Source organism: Balaenoptera physalus (genome assembly GCF_965194825.1).
Source record: "Balaenoptera physalus genome assembly, chromosome: 13".
NCBI classification, from domain to species: Eukaryota; Metazoa; Chordata; class Mammalia; order Artiodactyla; family Balaenopteridae; genus Balaenoptera; species Balaenoptera physalus.
This window is the reverse complement of record NC_138892.1, coordinates 73,580,670-73,604,539: the sequence shown is the minus strand read 5'-3', so window position 1 is coordinate 73,604,539 and position 23,870 is coordinate 73,580,670. Positions and strand designations below refer to the sequence as shown.

The following is a 23,870-nucleotide window of genomic DNA, read 5'->3' as shown; positions in this document are numbered from 1 at the left end:
TACGTCTAAAAATTTTAAACTAGAATATAGTATTAGCATAAATTTGGAGACTGATTTCCTGAGCAAACCAAGCATGAAGACTGTGGATACTCTGCTGTTCTAATCTCAGAGTAACTTGGATTTAATGAGAGATTATTTCAACTGATAGGGGAAGAATATCACATCACAAGCACAGCTGTAATTTTTATCTCTAGTTCAGAAACCAGAAACAAAAAGTTGCTTTCTGTATATATAAAGCATAGATGATAAAAGGTAAGTGCAGTTTCAGTGAGTAGACAGCCTTTCTCTGGTTTAATGAAACTCACATGGAACAACAAAATGGTGGAAAAAGTTTGGACTGAGAGTCTGAGACTGTCATACAGTTCAGTTCTGCCTTTTAGTGATGACTTGGAAAGATTATTTTACTCCTCTGGTCTTCCATTTACATTCATTCAGTTATTCATCCAAGTGACAGATATTCATGGAATGGCTACTCTGTGCCAGAAACTGTTTTGTAGTGTGGGTATAGAACAAAACTCAAGATGCTCTCATGGAATTTGTAGCCATCAATGTAGTATTTCTGAGAACAGGCTTACATTACTTGGATTATTGTTTTTGGGCTATGAAGACTTTTGAATTATAGCATATATCCAGGGAGTCTGCTACAATTCAGTTTGAATTTTCCTGTTTGGCTTGTGCCATGTAAAATATTTTATATTTATTAGTGTGGTAAGTTATATTCTCCAAATAAGTTTTCTACTTATAAACTTTGTATTTTATAAATTTCTTTGCCTTATTTCTTATTATAATACATTATTTGCTGTGAAAAATTTGAAAAATACATGAAGCATAAAAATCACTTATAATTCTATGACCTCACAAGAACCCCTCTTACACATGTGTTTATCTTATCTACTTTCAGTAGTTTATTAGGCATGTACTTTTTTGGTTATTTTTGCAAAATTTGGATCAAAATTCTGTAACTTTATGTCCAACTTTTATGTATTATGAATAATTTATTATTTCCTCATATACTAACTCCCAAACAAATTTCAAGGACTTCTTTGCCAATTTGATGAATAAAAGGAATTCATCTATTTTTTTATTACTTTGAGCACCAGTGAAGTTGAAAATACATTTATTTTTATTATGAAGTAAGTTAGGAGTACAGAGCGTAGATAACAATGTAATGAACATCCATGTATACAATAATAAGTTTAAGAAAAAAAATTACAGATACAATTCTAGCCTTCAGTGTATTCTTCCTGGATGCATTTCTACTTTCCTCTCCCCAGAGGTTAACCACTAGCTAGAATTTATTAGTCCCATGCATAATTTTTATACTTTTACTATGGAACTTTGCATGTTTAGTATTAGAGTATTGATATCCCAGTAGGATATATATACTACTGGAACTTTTAAAATGGTATTATAGTTTTTTGCTGTTTAGTCATGTTGATACATGAAGGTCTAGTTCAATAATTTTCACAGATTTATATGTCTATTACATGAATATATGAAATGTAAGTGTTGATGGATAGTCAAGTGGTTTTCGTTTTCATTACAAGCAAAAAATGCCGAACTGAACATTTTAATACGAATTTCCTATGCATATGTGAGACTGTCTCTAAGGAATATCCTTGGAGAGAAAGTGCTGGGTCACAGAATACTTATATCTTCAGCTCTACTAGATACTTCCATACTGCTTTCCAAAGTGATTTTTCTGATTTATACTCTCACCAGTAGTGTATAAGTGTTCTAGTTCCTCCATATCCCAGCCAATCACTGGCATTATCAAACTTTACATTTTTGGTTAATCTGAGGGGTGTGAAATCATATCTCATTATGGCTTTAATTTGCACTTCTATTTTTAGTGGGGTTGGGCATCAGGTTTAAATGGCATTTTCTCTTCTGTAAATGCCTGTTATATCTTTTGTTATATAAAAACTAGCCTGTCTTTTATGATTTATGATAGTTCTTTTTACCTTTTCATATTAATATTTTCTTGGTTATATGCATTGCAAAAATTTTTCAGCCTGTGGTCATCTTTTAACTTTGTTGATGGAGTCTTTGTATGAAGTTTTAAATTTTAATGTACTTTAATTTAACAATCTTTTCCTTTATGGACTGTGATGATTATGTCTTGTCTTTCCGTATCTTAAGGTCTTCAAAAGGTCATTTCCCCCTCAAAACATTCAAAACATTTAGTTACATTTTTCATATAAAATTGTTCAATCCAACATGGAATTTATTTTTTAATATGGCATGAGGTAAGGGTATGATTTGCGGTTTTTTCTACAACCAATGGTCTCAGATTCATTTATCAAATAATCTATTATTTTCCCACTGGTACACAATGCTACATCTCTCATATAATTTCCATATATATAAGGGTATGTTTCTGGGTTCTAACTCTTTCATTGATTTTTTTTGCACAGTACCAGAAACATACCGGTTAGCTCTTATAGCATCATAATAAGACTGAACACACTGCTTCATATGTTGTAGAGGTTATGCCCTGCATTAGGACACCAGGCTGAAAGGAGGGGTGGAGTCTGAAATCCAAATCTTGCTTTGTGCACCCTGGCACAGGGCTGTGTCTGACTGGAAGGAGGTGCACATTTTTCTAATTCACAGGAAGACATTGTTAGGCACTTTTTCCTCCGCTGGAAAATTGATAAAGGCTATCAGAAGCCCTGAATCAATGTCTGATTAGGCAATTCTCCTGCTTTGTCCTTCTTTAAAGGTGTCTTGGCTCTTCTAGGCCCTTCACTCTTGTTAAAAAAAAAAAAAATTTGCTTAGATTTCCATTAGCCTTGCACGGTTTCTTTATCACTTTGTGGGGGCATTGGCATCATTTTGATATTTAATCTTTTCATTAATTGATATGGCCTATTCACTCATTTATACCTTGTTAATAATGCCTTTTAATACAGTTTAATAATTTCTTCATAAAGGTTTTAAAAATACTTTGTTAGATCTACTCCCAAGTTCTCTCTCTCTTTCTCATTGTTGTTATTATGCACTGATACACACAGAAAATTGAATTTTATAACTATGTGTTACTGATATTTAGGAACACAATTTTTGTATAGTTATGAATATACTTTCCTTATAGCTACTGTCCATTCACAGTGAATTTCCAGTTGAAAACTTTAATCCATTTTTCTTCTGGGGTACCTGTGGCTTGTCATTTCCCATCCAGTGATTTGTAAGAACTTTTAAAAGATTAAGGCTAATTGTTTCTGTCATACGTATTGCAACTTTTTTTTTTACAGTATGCCATTTGCCTTTTAGTTTTATTTATGTTGTTTTCCTTGACTGCAGAAAATTAGAATTTTTTTTTTTTAATTTTTATTTATTTATTTATTTATGGCTGTGTTAGGTCTTCGTTTCTGTGCGAGGGCTTTCTCTAGTTGTGGCAAGCGGGGGCCACTCTTCATCGCGGTGCGCGGGCCTCTTATTATCGCGGCCTCTCTTGTTGCGGAGCACAGGCTCCAGACGCGCAGGCTCAGCAATTGTGGCTCACAGGCCCAGCTGCTCCGCGGCATGTGGGATCCTCCCAGACCATGGCCCGAACCCGTGTCCCCTGCATTGGCAGGCAGACTCCCAACCACTGCGCCACCAGGGAAGGCCAGAAAATTAGAATTTTTATGGAGTTACATACACCAATCTTCTGTAGTTTTTATGTTTCCTCATACCAAGATTAAATAACTGTTAATTTATATTTTATTTTTAGTTATTTTCATTTAACTTTTTAACTCATCTGGAATTTGTTTTGGTAATTTACTGTAATTAGCAATGTCTGTTTTATTTTCTCCTCCCAGGAAGTTAGTCAAATGTTGCAGTGCCATTTTATTCTCCACTGAACATTACCTCTATCATGAATTTGTGCTTGAAGTTTTCCTTTTCAGTCTGTTAACTATATGAAGACTTAATAAGTGTTGGGATTTTACTCAATCCATTAAATATTTTTCAAAGTCAAGAAGATACTTTGCCTTACCACTGCAGTAGTTTGGGAGAACGGTCCCAGCAGAGAATTTATGTCCTCACATTGTCTACCCCCAGTCTAGTTGATACAGAGTGGATAATCAATAGGGAAGAGACAGATGAATAAACTGAGGAAAAGAAGAGACATCTTTTTACGTAGATTTATTTTTTTTTGGCAAGGAGGTATATTTTTAACTTTTTGCAAGTTAATAATCCAGGATACTGGGAAGGAGAAACTGACACAGAGGAACGGGAAGGAAGGCATGAAAGGGAGCATTCCTAGGAACGTCCTAACTGGTTACGTAGAAGTTGAAACAAGTTCAGTTAGGAAAAGATACACTTCAGGTATGATACAGATGACAAGGTTGAAAGATTTTTGTTTTGTTTTGATTTTTTCATTACGGAAAATTTTATACAGAGAAAACAGTACAGTAATCCACATGAACCCATCGCTATCATCAACAATTATTAGTTCAAAAGTTGGTATTGTTTCATGTCTCCTCCGACGCATTCCACCCTTTTCCCCACCACTGGATTACCTCTAAGCAAATCCTAATATTCTGTCATTTCAAATGTGAACATCTGAGCATGTGTCTATAAAATATAAAAAGTCTTTCTGAAAATAAAACATAGTCACAATATTCAGGCTGAATTTGAATTTCCGATCTACTTACCTAACATATTAAGGAAGCCTAGCTCATTTTGATTAAAGTGGTAGAGTGTAAACAACCTTCAATTTGGGGGTAGGAGATCTACCTGCATTTAAGTCCTGACTCTCAAGTTCTCATCTGTGTGACACCAACAATGCTCTTCTCTTATCGACTCTAAATTTCCGTTTCCTCATCAGTAAAAGAAGGATAAGTAGCTGTGCTATCCATTTCAGAAGTGTCGTCAGAATTGGGTAACAGAAGTGAAATAAAAGGATCTAACTTCCAGTCCAATCTTCTCTGTTGTGAATGATCCCCCCCCCCCCCCGCCCCCATCCCAGGAGCGATCTTCTGAAGGTCATAGATCATCTTTGTCCAGCCTTGTCTTTAGTTTTTCTTGCTCGGGTTTCTCTTCCTGAAAAAACACATTACTGTGGTACTTTTTTTGTTGTTTTAACACTTTAGTAATTTTGAATACCAAGAGAACAATGTTTAGGTTTGTATCTCTCACCTGTTCATTTCATTTATCCTGTGTTTTTCTGCGGTTTTTTTTTTTTTAATTAATTAATTTATTTTTGGCTGCATTGGGTCCTCCTTGCTGCGCGGGCTTTATCCAGTTGCAGTGAGCAAGGACCACTGTACGCCGCAGTGCGCGGGCTCCTCATTGCTGTGGCTTCTCTTGTTGCAGAGCTGGGCTCTCTAGGGCAGGGGGGCTTCAGTAGTTGTGGCTCATGGTTTCCAGAGCTCAGGCTCAGTAGTTGTGGCCGCACGGGCTTAGTTGCTCCACGGCATGTGGGATCTTCCTGGACCAGGGCTCCAACCTGTGTCCTTTCCCTTGGCAGGCAGATTCCTAACCACTGCACCACCAGGGAAGCCCTCTCTTTAGTTTTAATTGCACTGAACTGAAACTCAAATTTTCAAAAGCTAATTTTAGTGGCCTTTTGGCCAGCAGAGCTTCCAGATAACTAACAGGAAAAATGTTTTGGTTTCCTTCCCTACAAACAGCCACAGCAACCATAGAAAAGCATTTAACTGGGTACATTTTGGTTGCTTAAATCTTCGTCCATCCTTGGGGGGAAATTACTCATCTCCCTATAGTGGTAACTCTAAAGAGAATGTTTTCCTAAAAGGGGCCAACTGGGCGGCTCCCTCTTTTCCCAACGCCCCGATTTCTATTCTTAGATCTGGAGATCCGCGGCAGCTTTTATTTTTCTTCTTCTTCCTAGTTCCCAGACCTTCCGCGGGGTTGCAGGAGTCCAGGCTGGTGGGTCTGGGCGCTTGGGCCGCGGTGCCGACCGCGCGCCTCGCCGGCCGCTGCAGGGCCCGGGGACTGGGCACTTGGCGGAGTCCACTGAGTCGGTTTCTTCCTGCGCGACTCCCGGCCGCGCCGCCGCGGAGAGCGGGATCCGGTCTCGGGAGGCTGCGCCGGCCCGGGGTCCCGTCTCGGCCGGCGCGGGGGCCCCGGCCACTGTCACCCAGGCCGGGCGGGCTCTTGCTGCGTCCTGCCCGCCTGCCACGGTTCTGCAGGCACCGCACCTCAGCCGAACCTCTCGCAGGCCCCAGAGCTGTGTTTTGGCCCTGGGTGGGGGAGGGGGAAGCAGAGAAGGAGAGGGAGCGGGCGGGGGAGGGCGGCGCCGGGCGCGGAGCCGCCGCCTTTGCATAAATGGGCGGGCGTGGGTGCAGATGGGGTCAGCCGGGAGCGCTGGCTGCGGGCGGTGAGCTGGGCTCGTCTTCTGACCGGAGCGGCCGGCCTTGGTGCGGGAGGGGCGGCCGGTTTGGAGCAGGGTCGGTCATGGCCAGTGGCAGCTGCCAGGAGTGCGAGGAGGAGGATGAGGAAACTCTGAAGAAGTTGATAGTCAGGCTGAACAATGTCCAGGAAGGAAAACAGATAGAGACGCTGGTCCAAATCCTGGAGGATATGCTCGTGTTCACGTACGCCGACCACGGTAATCGTTTGCCAGGAAACTGTCCCTTTACCGCCCCCCCCCCCGCCCCTCCTTCCCCCCCGGCCTCTTTTACAAACTTTCTCCCCCCGAACTTTGTGGCCGCACAAACCTGGATTCTTGAGAAGCCGCAAACTCTCTACTCCTTAGGGCAGAAAAGAGCTGACAATTCTAGGAAGGTCTTGAGCTCACTTCTTTTGCTTTCTCCCTCCTTTTCAGACTTAAAAGGGGTGCCATGAATCGTGACTTTGCTACTTTTCCCTAACCCCCTTCTTTTCCAGCCTCCAAGTTATTTCAAGACAAAAATGTCCACGTGCCTCTGTTGATCGTCTTGGACTCATACATGAGAGTCGCTAGTGTGCAGCAGGTAAAGGAGTTGTTTTCATTTCTCCCATTTCCCCTTCTCATTGGAAATAGGTGTTTTTCTATTAATATTATATACCCAGAGTTCTGGGTTATTTCTGAGATTTGTCCTGACAAACCGCTGACTGTGGTTTTAGGATGGAAGCGTTTTCAAATCATTATCAAATGTTAACGGTGTAAGAGGGCCAACTATGTGCTCCCTAATTGTATTTAAGAAGTAACTTTATACAATCGGCTGACAGAATATGGATGGTGGTGGGAGCGGAATAATAATGGGTTGAGGTTTAGTTCTGACATTGGCTAGATGGCTAGTTCATCAGTGTTTAAATAAAATTATTCTAAGAATCTTCCCAATGTACAGCATGTCCTACAGATGACACAATTGTGAATAGTTTGGGAAAGAGGAATAATGAACAGTAATAGAACTAATAATAATTAAATTAATAAAATGAAGTTAATGGCAAACTCTCATAGGTTTAAGGTTTTCTTTTTTTTTAAACTTGAAGACAGATTTCTAACCTTCTTTAGTTGTAGTACACCTTGTATTATCTAAAGAGAGTGGTGTTTTAGGATTCCCCTGTAAATTTAAATCTATACTTCTCAACCGTTTTCATATAAAATGAATGTAAAAGTGAATCTTAGAATCTGCACCATAGGAAACCCAGAAATTTGTTACATATCTTAGATATATTTAAAAAGGAGCCTTAAGATGATAATTAAGAATGATTTACAGTCAAAACAAAATTACTGCCTAAGGTTAACTTCCTTTGTAGATATTGAGATTTGGGGAACTGAAATTACTTTTTTCATTTGCATGTTAGATCCTGAAGGGAAAGAGAATTGAACTTTAAACTCTATCGAGGTGTAGTGTTTCTTAATACCTACTTGAGAGGCTAGACAGATGTAAGAATTATCTGGATCTCTAAGCCTGTATCTGTCTATCTTACGCTAATCTCTGTGAAACATATATCTAGCTTCTTTTATATGAAGATGTTTATATCTCAGATAAATGGTTACTTTTATTTTTCTTCAACTGAAATATTTCCCATGTGACTATTAATTTTCAGGCTGTTAGCAAATAAGATCATGAAAAAATGGAGACATGATAAAGACACTGTTCTTTTTAACATCCAATGTCTGAATTTTGCCCATGAAACATGAGTCACTCCCTGGCACTGGCCTGTTGTGCTTGCTACTCTCCACCCACATCATCCTTCTTACTTGCCTCTGCTTTGGTGTTCCAAAGTGCCTTGTCTGGCAGCCTCCATTCCTTGGATTCTGTTCTTGGTAGAGTCTCCTCTGCCAGGTACAACTCCGAACAACTGGGCCCTGGGTGGCCTTTGGTCTGCAGGGTCCAGAGGAGGCAGTGCTAGACTTGAGAATCCAGGGAAGCCTGCAACATTCCCACCACCTAATTCTTCTTCATTTTAGAAACTGCCTGAGCCTGGACATGTTTGTTTGGAGTAGTTATGAATGTCACTCAATATCCTTGCCCAGTAGGTACCAGAGATAATTGAAAATAAGGAATTGTCTTTTGATTTGGTAATGTAATGGAATAGAATTATTAGTTTCAGCACAATATATTAATCTACAAAGGGCATTATGTATATTATATCATTTGATTCTTGTTGGACTCTCACTATCCTCTCAGAAATCTCACTGAATGTTTTTTCCTCAGAATAAGTAGCTCATTTAGGATCGCAGAACTAGTGACAGAGTCAGGACTCAAGCTTCACACACCTTCAGTATCTTCTTCCATCATATAGTAGGTGCTGATATCATAAGATTTTTGCGCAAGTAAAAAGTACAATGGTATGGTACAAATACTGTGGCCGTGCTACGCACAATGACATTATCGATTTAAATTGTCATTGATCTTATCAAAGGGATGTGGAGTGGGGTAGCTCTACTGATATTTTAATACCCCACTTAAAAGAAAAAAAATTTTTTTCCTTCAGATTTCTTCATATTACTGGTGAAATTAGTATAGATATTCTTTAAAGCTTTATATCTTGAATCAGCTGGAAGTGCTGAATTAAAAGCACTTGATGAATTTAAGGAGTTAAGGTAAAGTACCCTTCAAAAGTAAATAGTAAGGTTTGTTTTCAGAATTCATTTAACATGACATTCCAGACTCTGAATTTTTATTTTCAATGTCTTTTCATATTTTATTAGTTCTCCTTAATAAATGACAATCTTTAGAGAATTGGTAGTTAGGCTGCTGTCTTATAAATTTCTTTTCCTGTCAGTCATCTGATCATTTCTCTGTGTTCTTCAATTTACATTACTTCTCTTTATCCACACAGTTTCCACCTTTGATGTAAGTGAGTGAAATACATGAAAGTGACTAAAATTTTCTTTAACCCCTAGACTCTTTCCCATTGTGCATTACTTAGATACTTGAGTTTACAGAATAATTATAATAAAGTGAAACTACCAATTTAATTGTATTATAACTGTGCAGGATGGGAGCCTTCTCTTTTTGAAAGATAAGCTTTTAATTGAATACATTAATGGATCAATTGTTACCTCTGCTTTGCTGCTAGCGATTCTATTTAATCTCGGAAGCTCAGTTGCCTCAGTCTTTTTGCAAAGCAATTACTGATACTGCTATTTCATCAACTAAAACAAAACAGGTTTTCTCCTTGAGTCAGCCATGCAGGTGCAGAGATGAGTATAGCATCCTGTGTGATTTATGATTTATTTCCCACCAGAAACTGTTCCAAATGTTAATTTTTGAAATACTTAGGGAAAAAAGTCTTGATGATTTAATGAAAGCACAAAAATAGCCAGTTTCTATGACATCCGGATTGTCAATATCTGTTCGGCTTAAGTGGAGGAGGTTGTCTACTTAAATATAGGTAAAAATAGCTGTCAGAAATTTCTTCCTTTTCAAGGAATTTGAAATCGTGTAAGAGGAAGTGATGACAGAGTAAAGCAATTCATGCTTAATCCAGAAAAGATCTGGAAATAATATTGTAAAGAGATCTTATGTAATCACTTTTATGTTATTAAATACCCCTTGTTTATTCCTGTAAACAAGCAGGAAACGTGCCATTATTCCTTTTTGGTTGCATAGAGATTTCTCCCGTTGTTACTCAACCCTCTGTACCACTCAGCTCCAACTCACATATCCAGTCTCATTTAGCAATGGGCCCCTCTTTGGCAGCCTCCTCACCATTTAGCATCTTACTTTCCTTCCTCACAACTCATCAGTATTAGAAGTTTCCATTTCCCTATTTTGAGTGACCAAATTTATAATTCTTTTGAAATCTGACTCAAATCCTACCTTTTCTGTATTATATTCTTCCCTGAGTAATTCTAGCGAATCCTACTTTCAGGATTCATATTATATTGGTATTTATCACACATCGTGCTTAGGCACTTTTTCATTAATGTCTAGATCTGCATGTATATGCATTTTCTATTTTCTTTTTCTGACCATATCAAGTTTAGTTCTGTAATATAGTAGAAAGAATTGAAGAGTCCTTAAATTTGGGGAGGAAAATATAACAGGAAAAGTGAGTTAAATTTAATCTCCAGTTTGTAATTAAAATATCGTATTTAAAAAAATGTATTTTTTTCAGAAGTAAAGAGCAGCTTATTCAAGTTGGCATCATGTATAAATGAGCTGAACGAAGGTATATTTAAAATGCATCAGTAAGATCATACTTAATTTGGAAAGGTGAGAGAGTTTAGGGACACTTGTGATGTCTAGACCTCATCAGCTCATATTTAGGTGTACGGAAGAAATCTAGAGGGGTCCACTGAGAAATTCTACCTCCTCTCTATCTCATAGTGCCTTTCTCTTTTACCTATGAAAGATGTGACATTGTCATCAGACGATGCTACTTCTTTTGCTATTTTTTCTAGCTCCATTATCTGGGGAGCAGTCTTTCCTGATAACTTACACTTTGCCATCAAAATCTCCAACTTCCCCTAATCCTCCATTCCAAACTACTTCATTTCTTCTTATAATTAAAGTACTAAATATTTAGAAGAAAATCTGTCAGGTAGATATGCCTTAAAAAGTACGAAGGCCTGAGAATAGCCTTTCCTGTACTTCATAATTTTGGTGTGTCCTCTAAAACTATTTTTTTTGTGTGTTTTATTTCCTTTTATTTAGACAATAGGCAGTCTATTGCCTTCATCATTCAGAAATGTTATAATATTTTTTGTATGCCTTTTCAGTAGATTTTTGAAGAAAGATGTATTCTAAGTATATGAGTTGCTTTTCTCAGCAAGCATTTTTAGAGTATCATTTTGTTTTAAAATAATTATTTTAAAATAATGTGGCCACCTATTCTATTAAGAATGAAGAGATTCTTTGACTGAATACATTCTATTTGTGTGGTTTTTTTTGAAATGTGAATATTTGTCTTTCTTGTTTATAGGTGGGTTGGTCACTTTTATGCAAATTAATAGAAATCTGTCCGAATACAATGCAAAGCTTAATGGGTCCCCAGGATATTGGACATGATTGGGAAGTCCTAGGGGTTCACCAGTAAGTATGTAAAAACAAACTGCACTGAATATTTATCTGTACATTTGACAACCCTTCCCTTGATACATTATATTTGCAATCCAAGACAATCTAGTAAAAATCCTTTAAAATACATATAGTTTTCCTTGAATCAATGATTTACATTTATAGAGACCTTTTGACTCAGAAGTCTATAATCTATTTGAATTAGAAAACTAACATTTGAGGTAAGAAGTCAGGTGTTGTTATTATTTTAATAATATAATAATAGTTATACAATTGATTAAGTTGTAGATTGTTGATGACTGCTTATGAATTCAAACAAAGGAAAGATTTTTTTTTTCTTCTTTTACTTATTAATAGTAGAACTGACACAAACTACTACTTCTTCAAAACAAAAATATGGGAACTAAAATGTTAGTTCTATAAATAGTAATTTAGAAGTTTATGCTTTACTGTCTTTAAAAAGTACATTTATGTATATTCATACATATATATTTAATGAGCTTAAAGTACAGCTTTCAAAATGAAGAAAAAAGGGGAAATTAACTTTCAGCACATCTGCAGCCAAATCTTGATAGCTATTTACCAGCTATATTATTGCAGTTTGCAACATAATGACTTCTTAAATGAGACTACTTCTTTAGCCATAATTAGTTAAGAAAAATTTTTCTGAAAAAAAATGTGTTTCCAGGAAAATCCTTTTTGGATAACTTTGTTTCTTGACATTTAAGAAAATATCTTCTGTCATCAACGTTAGATGTTCTTTATACCTAATGTGACTTTTCTTTGCCCCAGAGAAGTGAATACTAATTGCTTCCAAAGGCATATTGCTTGTGGAAAACGTAATTAATGCAAAACTAAATTTCACATCTTTGCATTATTTATTAGTATTAACTGTGGCTGCAGATTTTGACAAATCAGAGCTGTTTGTTCATAGGCGAGCATGTCCGTGCATTTTTCCATCTTTGATAAACATGTGTTGCTGTTCTTCGGTTTCTAGCATCTAAAGAGTGTGCTTTGAAAAGAGACTATTTACAGTTAATAGGTGTTCTCATCTCCAAACTAATCTCTGAAATTCTATGAGTCAGTAATAAAGAATACTGCATTTAATGAGGAATGAGACAAAATATGCCTGCAATTAGTAGTTGTAATGTTATGTGTCCCTTGGTTTGGATGAGAATTTCCAAGATCCCCAAAGATTAGCCATCTATAACTTTAGGGAGCAATGGAAAACTCATCTAGTCATATTCTAGTGTAAACCAAATGTTCAAATTAACTTACATAAACGTTTCTACAGGGAGTTTCATTCACTCATTTATTTGGTCACTCACTCATCATTCATTCATCTTCTGTTCATCAGGTATTACACTCCTTTAGGCCAGAAGTAGTGTGAACAGTATAGACACACTCTCTCTACAGTGGAGCATATTAGATCATTACCAGCAAATATTTATTGTAAAACATATCTCCTTATATTCAAGGGCTTTTATCCCCCCAAAGGCTTACAGTACTAAAGGAGAAATCTCTTGTGTGGTGTTGAAGTCAGGAATAGTGGGAATGGTGCAGGGAGAGGTAGGGGCAGCATAGGTAGGAGGAGAATTGACAGAGTCGAAGGACAGGGTCTCTCAATTCTTCACCTCACCACCTGGAGACTACGTGCCAAGTTTCTTGGATCTAGGTGAAGCCATGGAGGCTCTCTCTTCTAACAATAGAAAGCCAAACAGCACTGGGTAGGAATAGACTGAAGATTGTATATTTTAGAATTGATAACTCAGGGGCTCAAATTTAATACATTTGAACTAATTGAATACTATTGATAGACTAGGTTCACTTTCTGTTATAAAATATCAATTTCTCTTTCAAAAATAGTAAAAATCAATAATTTAAATATTCAAATAGTTCTTAATTTTTATATACAAGCTAACATTTTAATTACATCTCTCTATAATATATCAATGTGTATAACATATAATTTACAAGTTTGTATCACATATAAAATGATTGATCCCTTGGTGCATATAACTCAATATTATTTTGGATATAGAATTGGGTGAAATAGTTAATAATTGAATTTGAATATTTAGAGGAAAAAGTTATAACTTTTCTGTTGAGACTCATAATAATTCCCTGTTAATCATCATAAACCTGGCTCAGGTTTACAGGGAGAAAAAATACACTAGCTTCAATATAGGGAATGAAATACAATGAGATGAATAAAAATGTAGGTGAGTAAAAAACAATATCTAAAAGAGCAAACATCTAGGTATGATCTTGATTTTTGTTTTTAATTACAGACTGATTCTTAAAATGCTAACAGTTCATAATGCCAGTGTCAACCTGTCAACAGTTGGACTGAAGGCCTTAGATCTTCTCCTAACTTCAGGTAGTATATACACACATTTTTAATGTTGACTCAAAAAAACATTTTAAACCATTTGCTAAATGTGTTTTGATGTTTTTTTTAAAGTATAATCACATAATATAACCTCAATATTGATGATTTCCAAAATTCTGTGTTTCCATTTTCCATTTTTTAAAAAATAAATTTATTTATTTATTTTTGGCTGCATTGGGTCTTCGTTGCTGCGCGCGGGCTTTCTCTAGCTGCGGGGAACAGGGGCTACTTTTCATTGTGTGCGCGGGCTTCTCACTGGGTGACTTCTCTTTGTTGCGGAGCATGGGCTCTAGGCGCGTGGGCTTCAGCAGTTGTGGCATGTGGGCTCAGTAGTTGTGGCTCGCAGGCTCTAGAGCACAGGCTCAGTAGTTGCGGCGCACGGGCTTTGTTGCTCTGTGGCATGTGGGATCTTCCTGGACCAGGGCGCAAACCCATGTCTCCTGCATTGGCAGGCAGATTCTTAACCATTGCGCCACCAGGGAAGCCCCTCCATTTTCTTTCCTTATCTCTTTTCTCTACACTTTTTCTCTCAAAAGTACCACCCAACATCTTGGCCTTAAACATCACCTTATATATTACTCCCAAATCTAATTTCTGTCCCCAGGTTTGCTCCTCAGATCTGGTCCCACATCTCACATTCTCATTAGTTTGTTAGCCATACATGTCCTTGTCATGACTGTATTGTACTTCATTATATCTCTAATATGTTTTTTATAATATATGCTCTAGAGTATGACATAATAGTAATATGTCATAATAAAAATATATAGCATTTCTTCTTGAGTGCTTGCTAAATGCTAGGCTTAACATGTAAAATACTTAATATGCTTTTAAAAGCATAATCCTCAAAACATCCCTTGAGTTTAGTATTTTATCTCAGTTTTCTAGAGAACACTGAAGCATAGAGAGATTGCCTCAGCCAAAAAGTAGTAGAACCAGGGTCTGATTTCACATGTCAGGTTCTTTCTCTGAGTAAACTTCTACTTGGAGGATAATGGACCTGAAAACAAAGAATGTTGCTGTGGTGCAATAGTTGTGATCATTGCTGTGACAGACACTTGCTATGATGTAAGGTTCTGAGAAGAAAGGCTGCTTTCAGGGAAGCTAAGCATGAAGGATAGGGTGGATTTCCTTCAAAGTGTGAAGGGTGCTTTAGGTCAAGAAAACAGCATGTGCAGCGTTGCAGAGGCCTGGGAGGGGCGGTAAGATTTTTAAAGGCCCTCATTGGCCGTGCTAAGTGATGAAGGTCCAATAGGAGAAAGAGAAAGGAAGAAAGAGGGTGAAGATCAGAGAATGAACTGAAGAGGGATAGGAAAGGCCAGAAGGTACTCACCACTTCACCAGAGACTTTTATTAAAATATATAAAGGGATGTACTAACTAGTCTTAACTATGGTTTATTTAAACTCATCCTTGGGATCTTTTTTTTTTTTTGGTGGGTGTGGGGAGGTAAAGATTTATTCTCCATTTGGCAATGGACAGGAGGTTTATGAATTTGAGAAATCTCCCAACATGAATATATCAAGGTTAGCAGCATGTAGACAAATAGGAAATTTGACATGTGTTTTGAAAAGACTAGTTAATTTCTTCCACGTAACATTAAGAAGTTTGAGCTTTTAGGAAAGTTTGTAATGTGTTTTAGAGTTCATTTCAGGTACTTATTAGAGGTTAATTTATGAATCATTTTTTTGTTTGGCTTATTTGTTAACTGAGGTAATAGTTATTGGGCACTTACTGCTGTGCTGGCTGCTAGAGGACTCTCAGACAGGTGAGGCAAAGCTCCTACAATGTAGAAGTTCACAATCCAGCACCCCTGTCCAATACAACTTTTTGCAATGAAGGAAATGTTGTATGTGTTCAAAATCATGGCGAGTAGCCACATGTGGTGATTGAACATTGGAAATGTGAGAAACTGAATTTTAATTTTATTTAATTTTAATTGATTTAAATTTGAGTTCAAGTAGCCTCATGTGATTGGTGGCTACAGAATTGGACAGCACTGACAAAGAGATAAAAAGCATTTAAAGAAATGATTTCAATGTAATGAGGAAAGTACTCTAACAGAGATATGAAGAAAACCACCATAGGAACAAAGAGAAGAGAGCAGCTAAGCTCATTTGTAGGAGTTAAGAGCATGGTCATGACCTGCTTTAATTTTAATCCAGCTCTGCCTCTTATTTGTTCTACTTTGGGCAAAGTCACTGCATCACTTCTGTGCCTCAGTTTCCTTATCTCTATCTAACATGAGGATTGCACCTACCTCACGGGGTTGTGGTGGTTTACACATGTTAGAGTGAACTATCTAATACTTCAACCTATGTCTGACATTTTATGTGCTGTAGAAGTGTTTGCTACGACTACCACTTCTACAGTTTTTATTGACAGACTAGGTACTGTTTGTGTTATTTCTTGATTTAAGGTAGGGTCATATTTGGTGCAGAAAATGGCAAGGGCATTCCATGCAGCGAGTGCAAGTACAAAAAGATATCAAAAGAAATGTGTTCATGATGAGCAAGGAGTTTAGCATGTTTGGAGTCAGTAGTGCAGGGAGGGACGTGAGGCTGATGAGATACATGTAGTCTGGGGAGAGTCTTGTTTGTCAGACTGAGGAGTGCGAGAAGGCCTTAGAAGACTTCAGCAAGGGATTTACAGATCACATTTGTGTTTTAGAAATATAATGCAGCAGGTAAACTAGTTAGGTAGGGATTTGGGCCTGCCAGAGCAATTAAGCAATTGTGTTTGCATTCTAGGTGAGAAGTGTTGGGGTCCTGAACAAGACAGAAATGGAGGGGCCTAGTTCAAAAGGAGTTTTTGAGATATTTAGAAGTTAGACTTGAAGGACTTGGTAATGAGTTGATTCTTTGGCTAGTCAGAGAATGAGAAGAGAGAGGGAGGATGAAAGAAGGAAGATGACTGTAGTTTCTCTGGTAACTATTGGATGGTGGTTATTGATGAAGAGATGGAACTGGAGTAGGCTAGGTTTGGGGTGGCCATGGAGTATTCAGATGGTGTTGTCTAAGAGGCAGGTAGAAATGTTTCAGGAATTCGGGGCAGGAGGTCTTGGCTATGGGTATTGATTGGGAATCACAGAGTTATAGTAAAGTGTACTGGGAATTTATCTCATTTAGAAAGACCGTAAAGCTTGATAGGTCTAACATCTGGGGCAATTAAGTGGTTCATCAAAAAGAGAAGTCCACAAACCATTCATAGCCCTCATGTAGAAATGAAGACATTAAATGTTAAAGCAGCTATTTACTTGGAGCATATTGTTCTCTTTGAAATAGGTAAAATCACTTTGCTGATATTGGATGAAGAAAATGATATTTTCTTGTTAATTTTCGATGCCATGCGCACATTTTCAGCCAATGATGAAGTCCAGAAACTTGGATGCAAAGCTTTACATGTGCTGTTTGAGAGAGGTATTTAAAATGTCAAATTCTTTATTTTGATATTTATATAAGAAGAAAGGGTTTATAGTGGGATAAGTAGGTTATAATTATGATAATAAGAAAATATCTGAAATTGTACTATTTATTAAAAGTTGGATTGTCAGTCAAGGATAAGTAATGGGGTTAATTCAGAAATATTGCTTGTTTTGGCAGAATGAATTTCATTCATGGATTATCAATTATGCAATTGTAGTAAACTTTCTTCCATTGCTTAACAAGGCATAGGTTCACTTTGCAAACTGTATGTGTAGGAGTTAAGGAAGAAAAAGTAATACTGTGAAGCCAAGCATAGGTTAAGTTTGGGTTTATGATGTTAAGTCATCACCAGAGGTTTTAGAAATTGCTAAAGGCTCTGGATAAAGAACCAAGAGGTTTACAAAGTGTCCCTTAGGAAAAAGACTAATATGTATTTTATCACATGGCACTGAGAATGATGACAGAGATAACCATGTAATTTTATAGTTGGTTGGAACCTTTAGTCCTTCCACTGGCTTGATGAGGAAATGGATCAGAGAAGTGAAATGAGCAACCTGCCTGAGAGTACACAGCTAGTTATCTCCATTACAGTTCAATTTACCACAGTTTTTGAGAGCACCTTTTGTGTCATTATGAGAGCCAACAGTGCTAGGAGTTTAGGATAAGAATAACGTATGTGGGCCCTGTGTTCATATCAGTTTACCTACTCTAGTTTCTGGAAGCTCCAGGAATGGAAATTCTACTGTTTAATTCCCTGTCTTATTCCAGAAAGACTTCAAATAGCTTATAGATATTTATAATACATTAGAGGAAAAGAAAAATGAATGAGGAAATGGGTGAAGGGAAAATGATATGAAGCTAGGTTACATTTACTGCTTACTTCAGATCCTGTATCTTTGCAAAGGGATGGACCAGAAATTTGGTTCTTTGCTTCCTATCAGGCAAAGAGGTAAACATCATTGGTTACAAAGTTACTTGAGATAAAAGTAAACTCATTAATCAGAAGAAGCAATCAGTCTCATGGGAGACTTGAGAAAATACTCCCTTGGGTTTCCCTGGATAAGTTGATAAAATACATACAGTTTGCAAGGAACACAAAGTGTATTTCAGTGAAAGAGATTCTATCAAGAGTCAGAACAGCATGGGCATGGGGCTCAGCTCTCTGGTGGTGGAAGAGAGGAATGGAGGAACTGCATGTCTTTCAGGCTGTCTTCTCTAAATGTCATATCTTGAAACTAAGCTTTTGATAAGAATTGGGCAGAATAGAGTTTGAGGGATTACTGTCTTGAGGGCTTATAATCTTCTGTGCTGCAGTTTAAGGGGCACATTCTTATTCATGAAAGAAGGGTTAGCATCACTCACCAGCACTGTGGGATCCATCTAGGACATATGGAGAAGCACCAGGGAATGTTAAAAAGACAATCTTATTTGATAGATCAGCGCTGACAGTATTGTGATTGTAAATGTAGAGTAGAAACATTTCTGAAGTTTTCAAGAATATGAAGTTCCCCAGGACTTAGTGGCACTTGTAAAGTTAATTTTCAAAATTTGAAACTATGGTCTGGAAACTGTTTCATAAAATGAGAAGGTTTGGTGATACTTCTCATTTATTAGAAGAACCCAGTCAATTTCACATATTATATGGACTATTGGTGTAAAGTTGAACAACAAAAAGTAATGTTGATTATGAAGAGTGACACTAACATTTATGTCAGTATCCTTCTCAGGCTAGGTAAACCAGATTTTTATACATGTTTTTGAGGTTCCCACCCAATAAAATGACTCCAAATGAAACTCATTGGCTTGATCCCAAGACTTTAATTATGAAAATTAATGATGACAATTTTTGATCTCTGATGAAGTCAAGACCATTAAGATAAAGTATTTCAAAGTCTAATTACTTGTTATTTGCTAAAGTTCATTCCTCTTGAACTCATGCATTTAGCTGAGCTGCCCTTCAACAATGTACCATTAACCACTCCTTTTTATGTATTGTGATATGTTCACTTCAGTAGGCCATCTTTATTATTCATTGATTAGTTTTCTCTAGAATCTTTCAAATGAAATTGTAAATAATTTTATTTTTCTGAGAACTGTTTGGTCACTACATGGTCACTACATTTCAAAACATGGAATAACTAATATGGGTCAAAACAAAATTATTTTAACCTCAATACCTTTTTTTCCCATTATAAAATTCCTAGGAAGGGCTCTTTGCTAAAATATAATTTTTAATTTATGTTTGTTGTATCTACTGTCTTATCTAATCATCATGAATATTATATTTTTGAGTAATTAAAGTTTTATATCATGTTTGAGCTCTTTCGGTATTTTGTCTTTCATTTTTTAGTTTCAGAGGAGCAACTGGCCGAATTTGTTGAGAATAAAGATTATATGATATTGCTAAGTACATTAAAAAATTTTAAAGATGAAGAGGAAATTGTGTTTCATGTACTGCACTGTTTACATTCCCTAGCAATTCCTTGTAAGTAGCCTGCATGCATGGTTTCATTTTTGAATCTGAAAAATTACAATATATCTTCTTTCTGAGTGTGTTTCAAAAATATTTTTATTATTTAGAAACTTGTAGATGCTAAACTTATACATTTATTCATTTAATAAATTTTTGTTTATTGATGCTGTTCTGCTGCTGGCTATGGGCTTGGTGCTGGAGAAACAGTAGCAGAAAATATAAACATGTTTCTTTCCTTTTCTGACCCCATAGTACCCCACAACATACAGATAAACATGGAAGTGATTACGAAGTATTATTGGGCAAGTGTTGGCAGAAGTACCTAGGGTTTTGAGAACAAACAGGGAGTGAGGCAAGATCTCTCAGCAGAGTCTTGAATGATGAGGAGAGCTTTGTGTGTGGAGAGGTGTGAGGTGAAGTAGAAGTGCAAGCAGTATCCCAGGCAGTGGTTATCCTAAGCGTAAAGATCCTGGAGCAAAAGAGAGCATAGAGGAATCAAGAGGATAAAAGTAGCTCAGTAAACTGTATTTATAAGTGTGTGCACGCATGCGTGTGTGTAATGCACATGCAGAGCCCTGAGCATCTGCTCCTGTGCCATTTCGTGGAGGTAGGGGAAGGGCTTGATGAGAGTCAGTGGATGAGGCTGGAGACATAACCAGATCCTAGGTCCTGAGAAGCCAGAGGAAGGAGTTTGAACTTTATTGTGATTCTTGTTTAACATTTGGGTGATGCTATGAAATCTAGCCACTTTTATAACAAAAAAAAGTACAAATAAGAAGAAATTAATTTGCTGTGTATGCTACCAGTCAATACTAATGGACTAAAATAATACATCAGATTTCTATTACTTCTGTTTTGTAAGTGCACATGAGCATTTTGTATTTCATGTATTACCCGTTTGGGCTTGTACAGGATTTACACATGCATTTATCGGGTAATAATTTCATCTTCACACATGTGAAGTTGTGAGGATTAAATCAGTTAAATAATGTGAAAAATGTAGAATAGTACCTGGTAATGTAATGTAGTAAGTGTGGTTAAAACACTGACAGTATTACTACATGCTTTGTATTTCATACATATGTAGCTTATTATATATAATATGCATATATGATTTCAGACATAGAAATCTCACAGATGTGAGACTAATCCCCTTGTGAAAGAATGCCCTTTCTTAATAATGGTTATAAAATCCTTCATTTTCTTATCCATAGAAAGTTAAACTCTTAGAAGTAGATGGGGCATAACAATAATAGAAAATGGAATTTAAACTTCTCTGAGTCATCTACTGCCAACAAACTGAATATATTCTTCATTTTACCTTTCCTTGGCTATACATTTATTTATTTATTTTGTGCTGGTTGTTTTGAAATTCATTCTTTTCCACCCACATCACCATAACTCCAGTGTAAATGTGCTGATTCATAAAGAAAAGGTCAAAGAAAGCAGCAACTAAAAATGAAAAAAAAGCAAGTGTTTTAAACTTTACCTTGAATCTAGAGCAAGTTGTATCTTTGATTCTGAATAAAAGGAGGTAATTGCGTTGAGGCCATTTCCTTTCTTTTCATTTCCTTCTTTTTCCATATTTAGTGTTTTTTAAATACAACTTAAACATTAAAAATGTGGTTTTTGGAAAATGGTTGGTTAGTTTGATTGTGCCAAAAAAGAAAGAAAAATGTTTTGCAAGCACCTTTTTTTCTGTCTGTTTTAAGAATTGTCAACATTTCATTCAGACATATAAATTAGTTTTCTCCACATAGGTTCACATACTCTTGATTAATTGCCTTTCCCAGTGGATTCTTTCCTTCCTTTGTGGTTCACCTATGTTTATCCCTTAGTTATACATTTTAATATTATGTCTCTCCTCTCCCCTTCATCCATTCTTTTCCCTGTCTATCTCAGAGCCTTCAGAAAGCTCGGTTTTGCTGCCTTTTACACTGGCTGCTCTTCTGCTGCCCTTCTGGAATGGACAGGAAATAGATGATAGCTGATTCTACCTCTTCTATTGTGTGATATAATCTTGATTTTCTTTCTGTTGGTTTGAGGAAAAGGAGCAATTAAAATCCGTTATCCAATGGAATAGTGCCTCATTCGGAAACAGGCCCCAAATCCATTTATTTGAAAACTTACGGCCAAAACTTTACACATTTTGACTTATATAAAAAGCACTCTCAGTTTTCCCTTTATTTTTTTAAAGTTTTTAAGCCAAAAATACAGGAATAAAGCAACTTTCCCTTAATGCTAGAGATGAGTCCTAAATCGTATTATATTAACATCGAACAACAGTATTTTTATAGCTATTTGACAGAACATGATATTTAAATTTGGAAATGTAGCCATTATACTGCCATATATTTAAAATCTCTGTAAGGTGTCTTTGTATGCATATTTCAAAGGGGAAATTATTACCTTATTGATAATTATGATTTCTTTAAATTTAGGCAGTAATGTTGAAGTCCTCATGAGTGGCAATGTCAGGTGTTATAATATTGTGGTAGAAGCCATGATAGCATTCCCTATCAGTGAAAAAATTCAAGAAGTGAGTTGCTGCTTGCTCCATAGGCTTACATTAGGTAAGTTATAATTCTTGGTTAATTTATCGCAGTCTATATGATGTAAGTATATATAGCATACATATGTTTATGTTTATGGATAAGTAACATATTGACATACACTGGATGGAAATATTGTAAATTAGCAAACTGTTCTGCCATTCTTAGGTGGAATTTTAATAGGAGTGGCAAAAATAAAAGTGTGCAATATGAGAAGTCTTATCACTGTTATGCTATATTTAAAGTATTATGTAAATAGTTGATACATACAAAAGAATAAGCATAACATATAGAAAATGTGAAGCACAGTGCAAAAGAACTCCTCACCCAACTTAAGTATTAGTACATTACCAGTGCTGGTAAAGCTACTCTGGGCTCTGCCCTTCTTCCACTTTCTCTACAGAGGTTAACGCTCTCCAGAGTTTTGTGTTAATAAACCTTTTGCTTTCTAAATTAAATTTTACTACATTCATTTATCTCTGTAAACAAAATTGTTAACGTTTGCTTGTTTTTGCTTGATAAAAATGGCATCATGCTGAGTGTTGTCTTCTGCAAGTTTTTAAAAACTATTTTGTTTATAAGACTCATGAATATTTTTGCATATAGTTGTATGTAGTATTCTATGATGTGAGTATACCACAATTTATTTATCCATTTTCCTGTCCATGGACATTGGTTTATGTCTTGTTTTATGCTACTACCATCTGTTTTGCTATGAAAATGTAAAGGAAGGTGAATATCTTTTCAAATATTTCTTTGCTATTGGTGCTTCCTCTTTTTGTGGAGTACCTGATTTGCCTTTTTCTGTTTTCCATGGTATAGTCTGTCTTTTTAAAAATTGATTCTTAGTTCTGGCTAATAATGTTTTGGTGGTCAGTTATATGTATCGAAAATATTTTGTCTTGATTGGTGAGCTGTCTTTTTATCTTCTTTATGTGGCTTTTGTGGTATAGTTTAATTTCATGATTAGTTGCTTTGTGATTTACCCTTTTTTATGTATTTTAAGAAATCCTTCCTTTGCCTAAGATAATAAATGTATTCCACATTTTATCCAAAATCTTTCTAATTTAAGCATTAAAGTGTTAAAATCTGTTTGGAATTATTTTATACAGTAGGAATTCAATTACCCCACCCCCCCATTTATAATATGGAGAGCACAATTTATTATATGGTTCATCCATTTCCCAGTAGTATCATATATTGAATATATGTATAAAATATGTATGTATTATTTATAGGTTTATAATATGTAATATATGTATGTTTCTGTTTTTGCTGTTCTGTTGTGTTTGTTGATTTGATTTGTCGGGCTCCATATCAAACTGTTTAAATTATTATAGCTCTGTGAGTCCTGATATCTCAAAAGCTAATAGGTAAAGTCATTATATATTCTTCTTTTTTGGTTACAGCTTGGCTTTTTTCATGGGCCTTTACAATGCCGTATACATTTTAGAATTAACTTGTCCAGTTCCTTGGAAAACTCTATTTGGATTTTGATTTAAATCATACAGAATATATGGATCAATTTAAGAACTGACAACTTTACATTATAATTTTTTCCATACAAGTCTTGCACATCTTATTAGTTATTTCTAGGTACCCTATTTTTGTTATTATA

At 36.2% G+C, this 23,870-nt stretch overlaps 1 protein-coding gene across 13 annotated transcripts in view; it reads left to right on the top strand.

Annotated features, from left to right (window-relative positions):
* Positions 1–3,620: 3,620 nt before the first annotated feature.
* The window catches only part of LRRK2 (leucine rich repeat kinase 2), a 145,744-nt gene continuing 125,494 nt past the window's right edge, over positions 3,621–23,870 (top strand). For 10 of the 13 annotated variants that reach the window (XR_014252805.1, XR_014252806.1, XM_082422515.1 and 7 more), the window contains exons 1-7: positions 3,621–6,562; positions 6,841–6,926; positions 11,317–11,426; positions 13,703–13,791; positions 17,087–17,221; positions 19,578–19,712; positions 22,142–22,273. Coding sequence is in view for 11 of the 13 variants with exons in the window: in XM_082422515.1 (XP_082278641.1) it covers positions 6,280–6,562; positions 6,841–6,926; positions 11,317–11,426; positions 13,703–13,791; positions 17,087–17,221; positions 19,578–19,712; positions 22,142–22,273 (970 nt within the window). In the remaining 2 variants the exon portion in view is untranslated. The remainder of the gene's footprint in view (positions 6,563–6,840; positions 6,927–11,316; positions 11,427–13,702; positions 13,792–17,086; positions 17,222–19,577; positions 19,713–22,141; positions 22,274–23,870) is intronic. The other 3 variants (XM_082422516.1, XM_082422519.1, XM_082422510.1) reach the window with 3 other exon arrangements.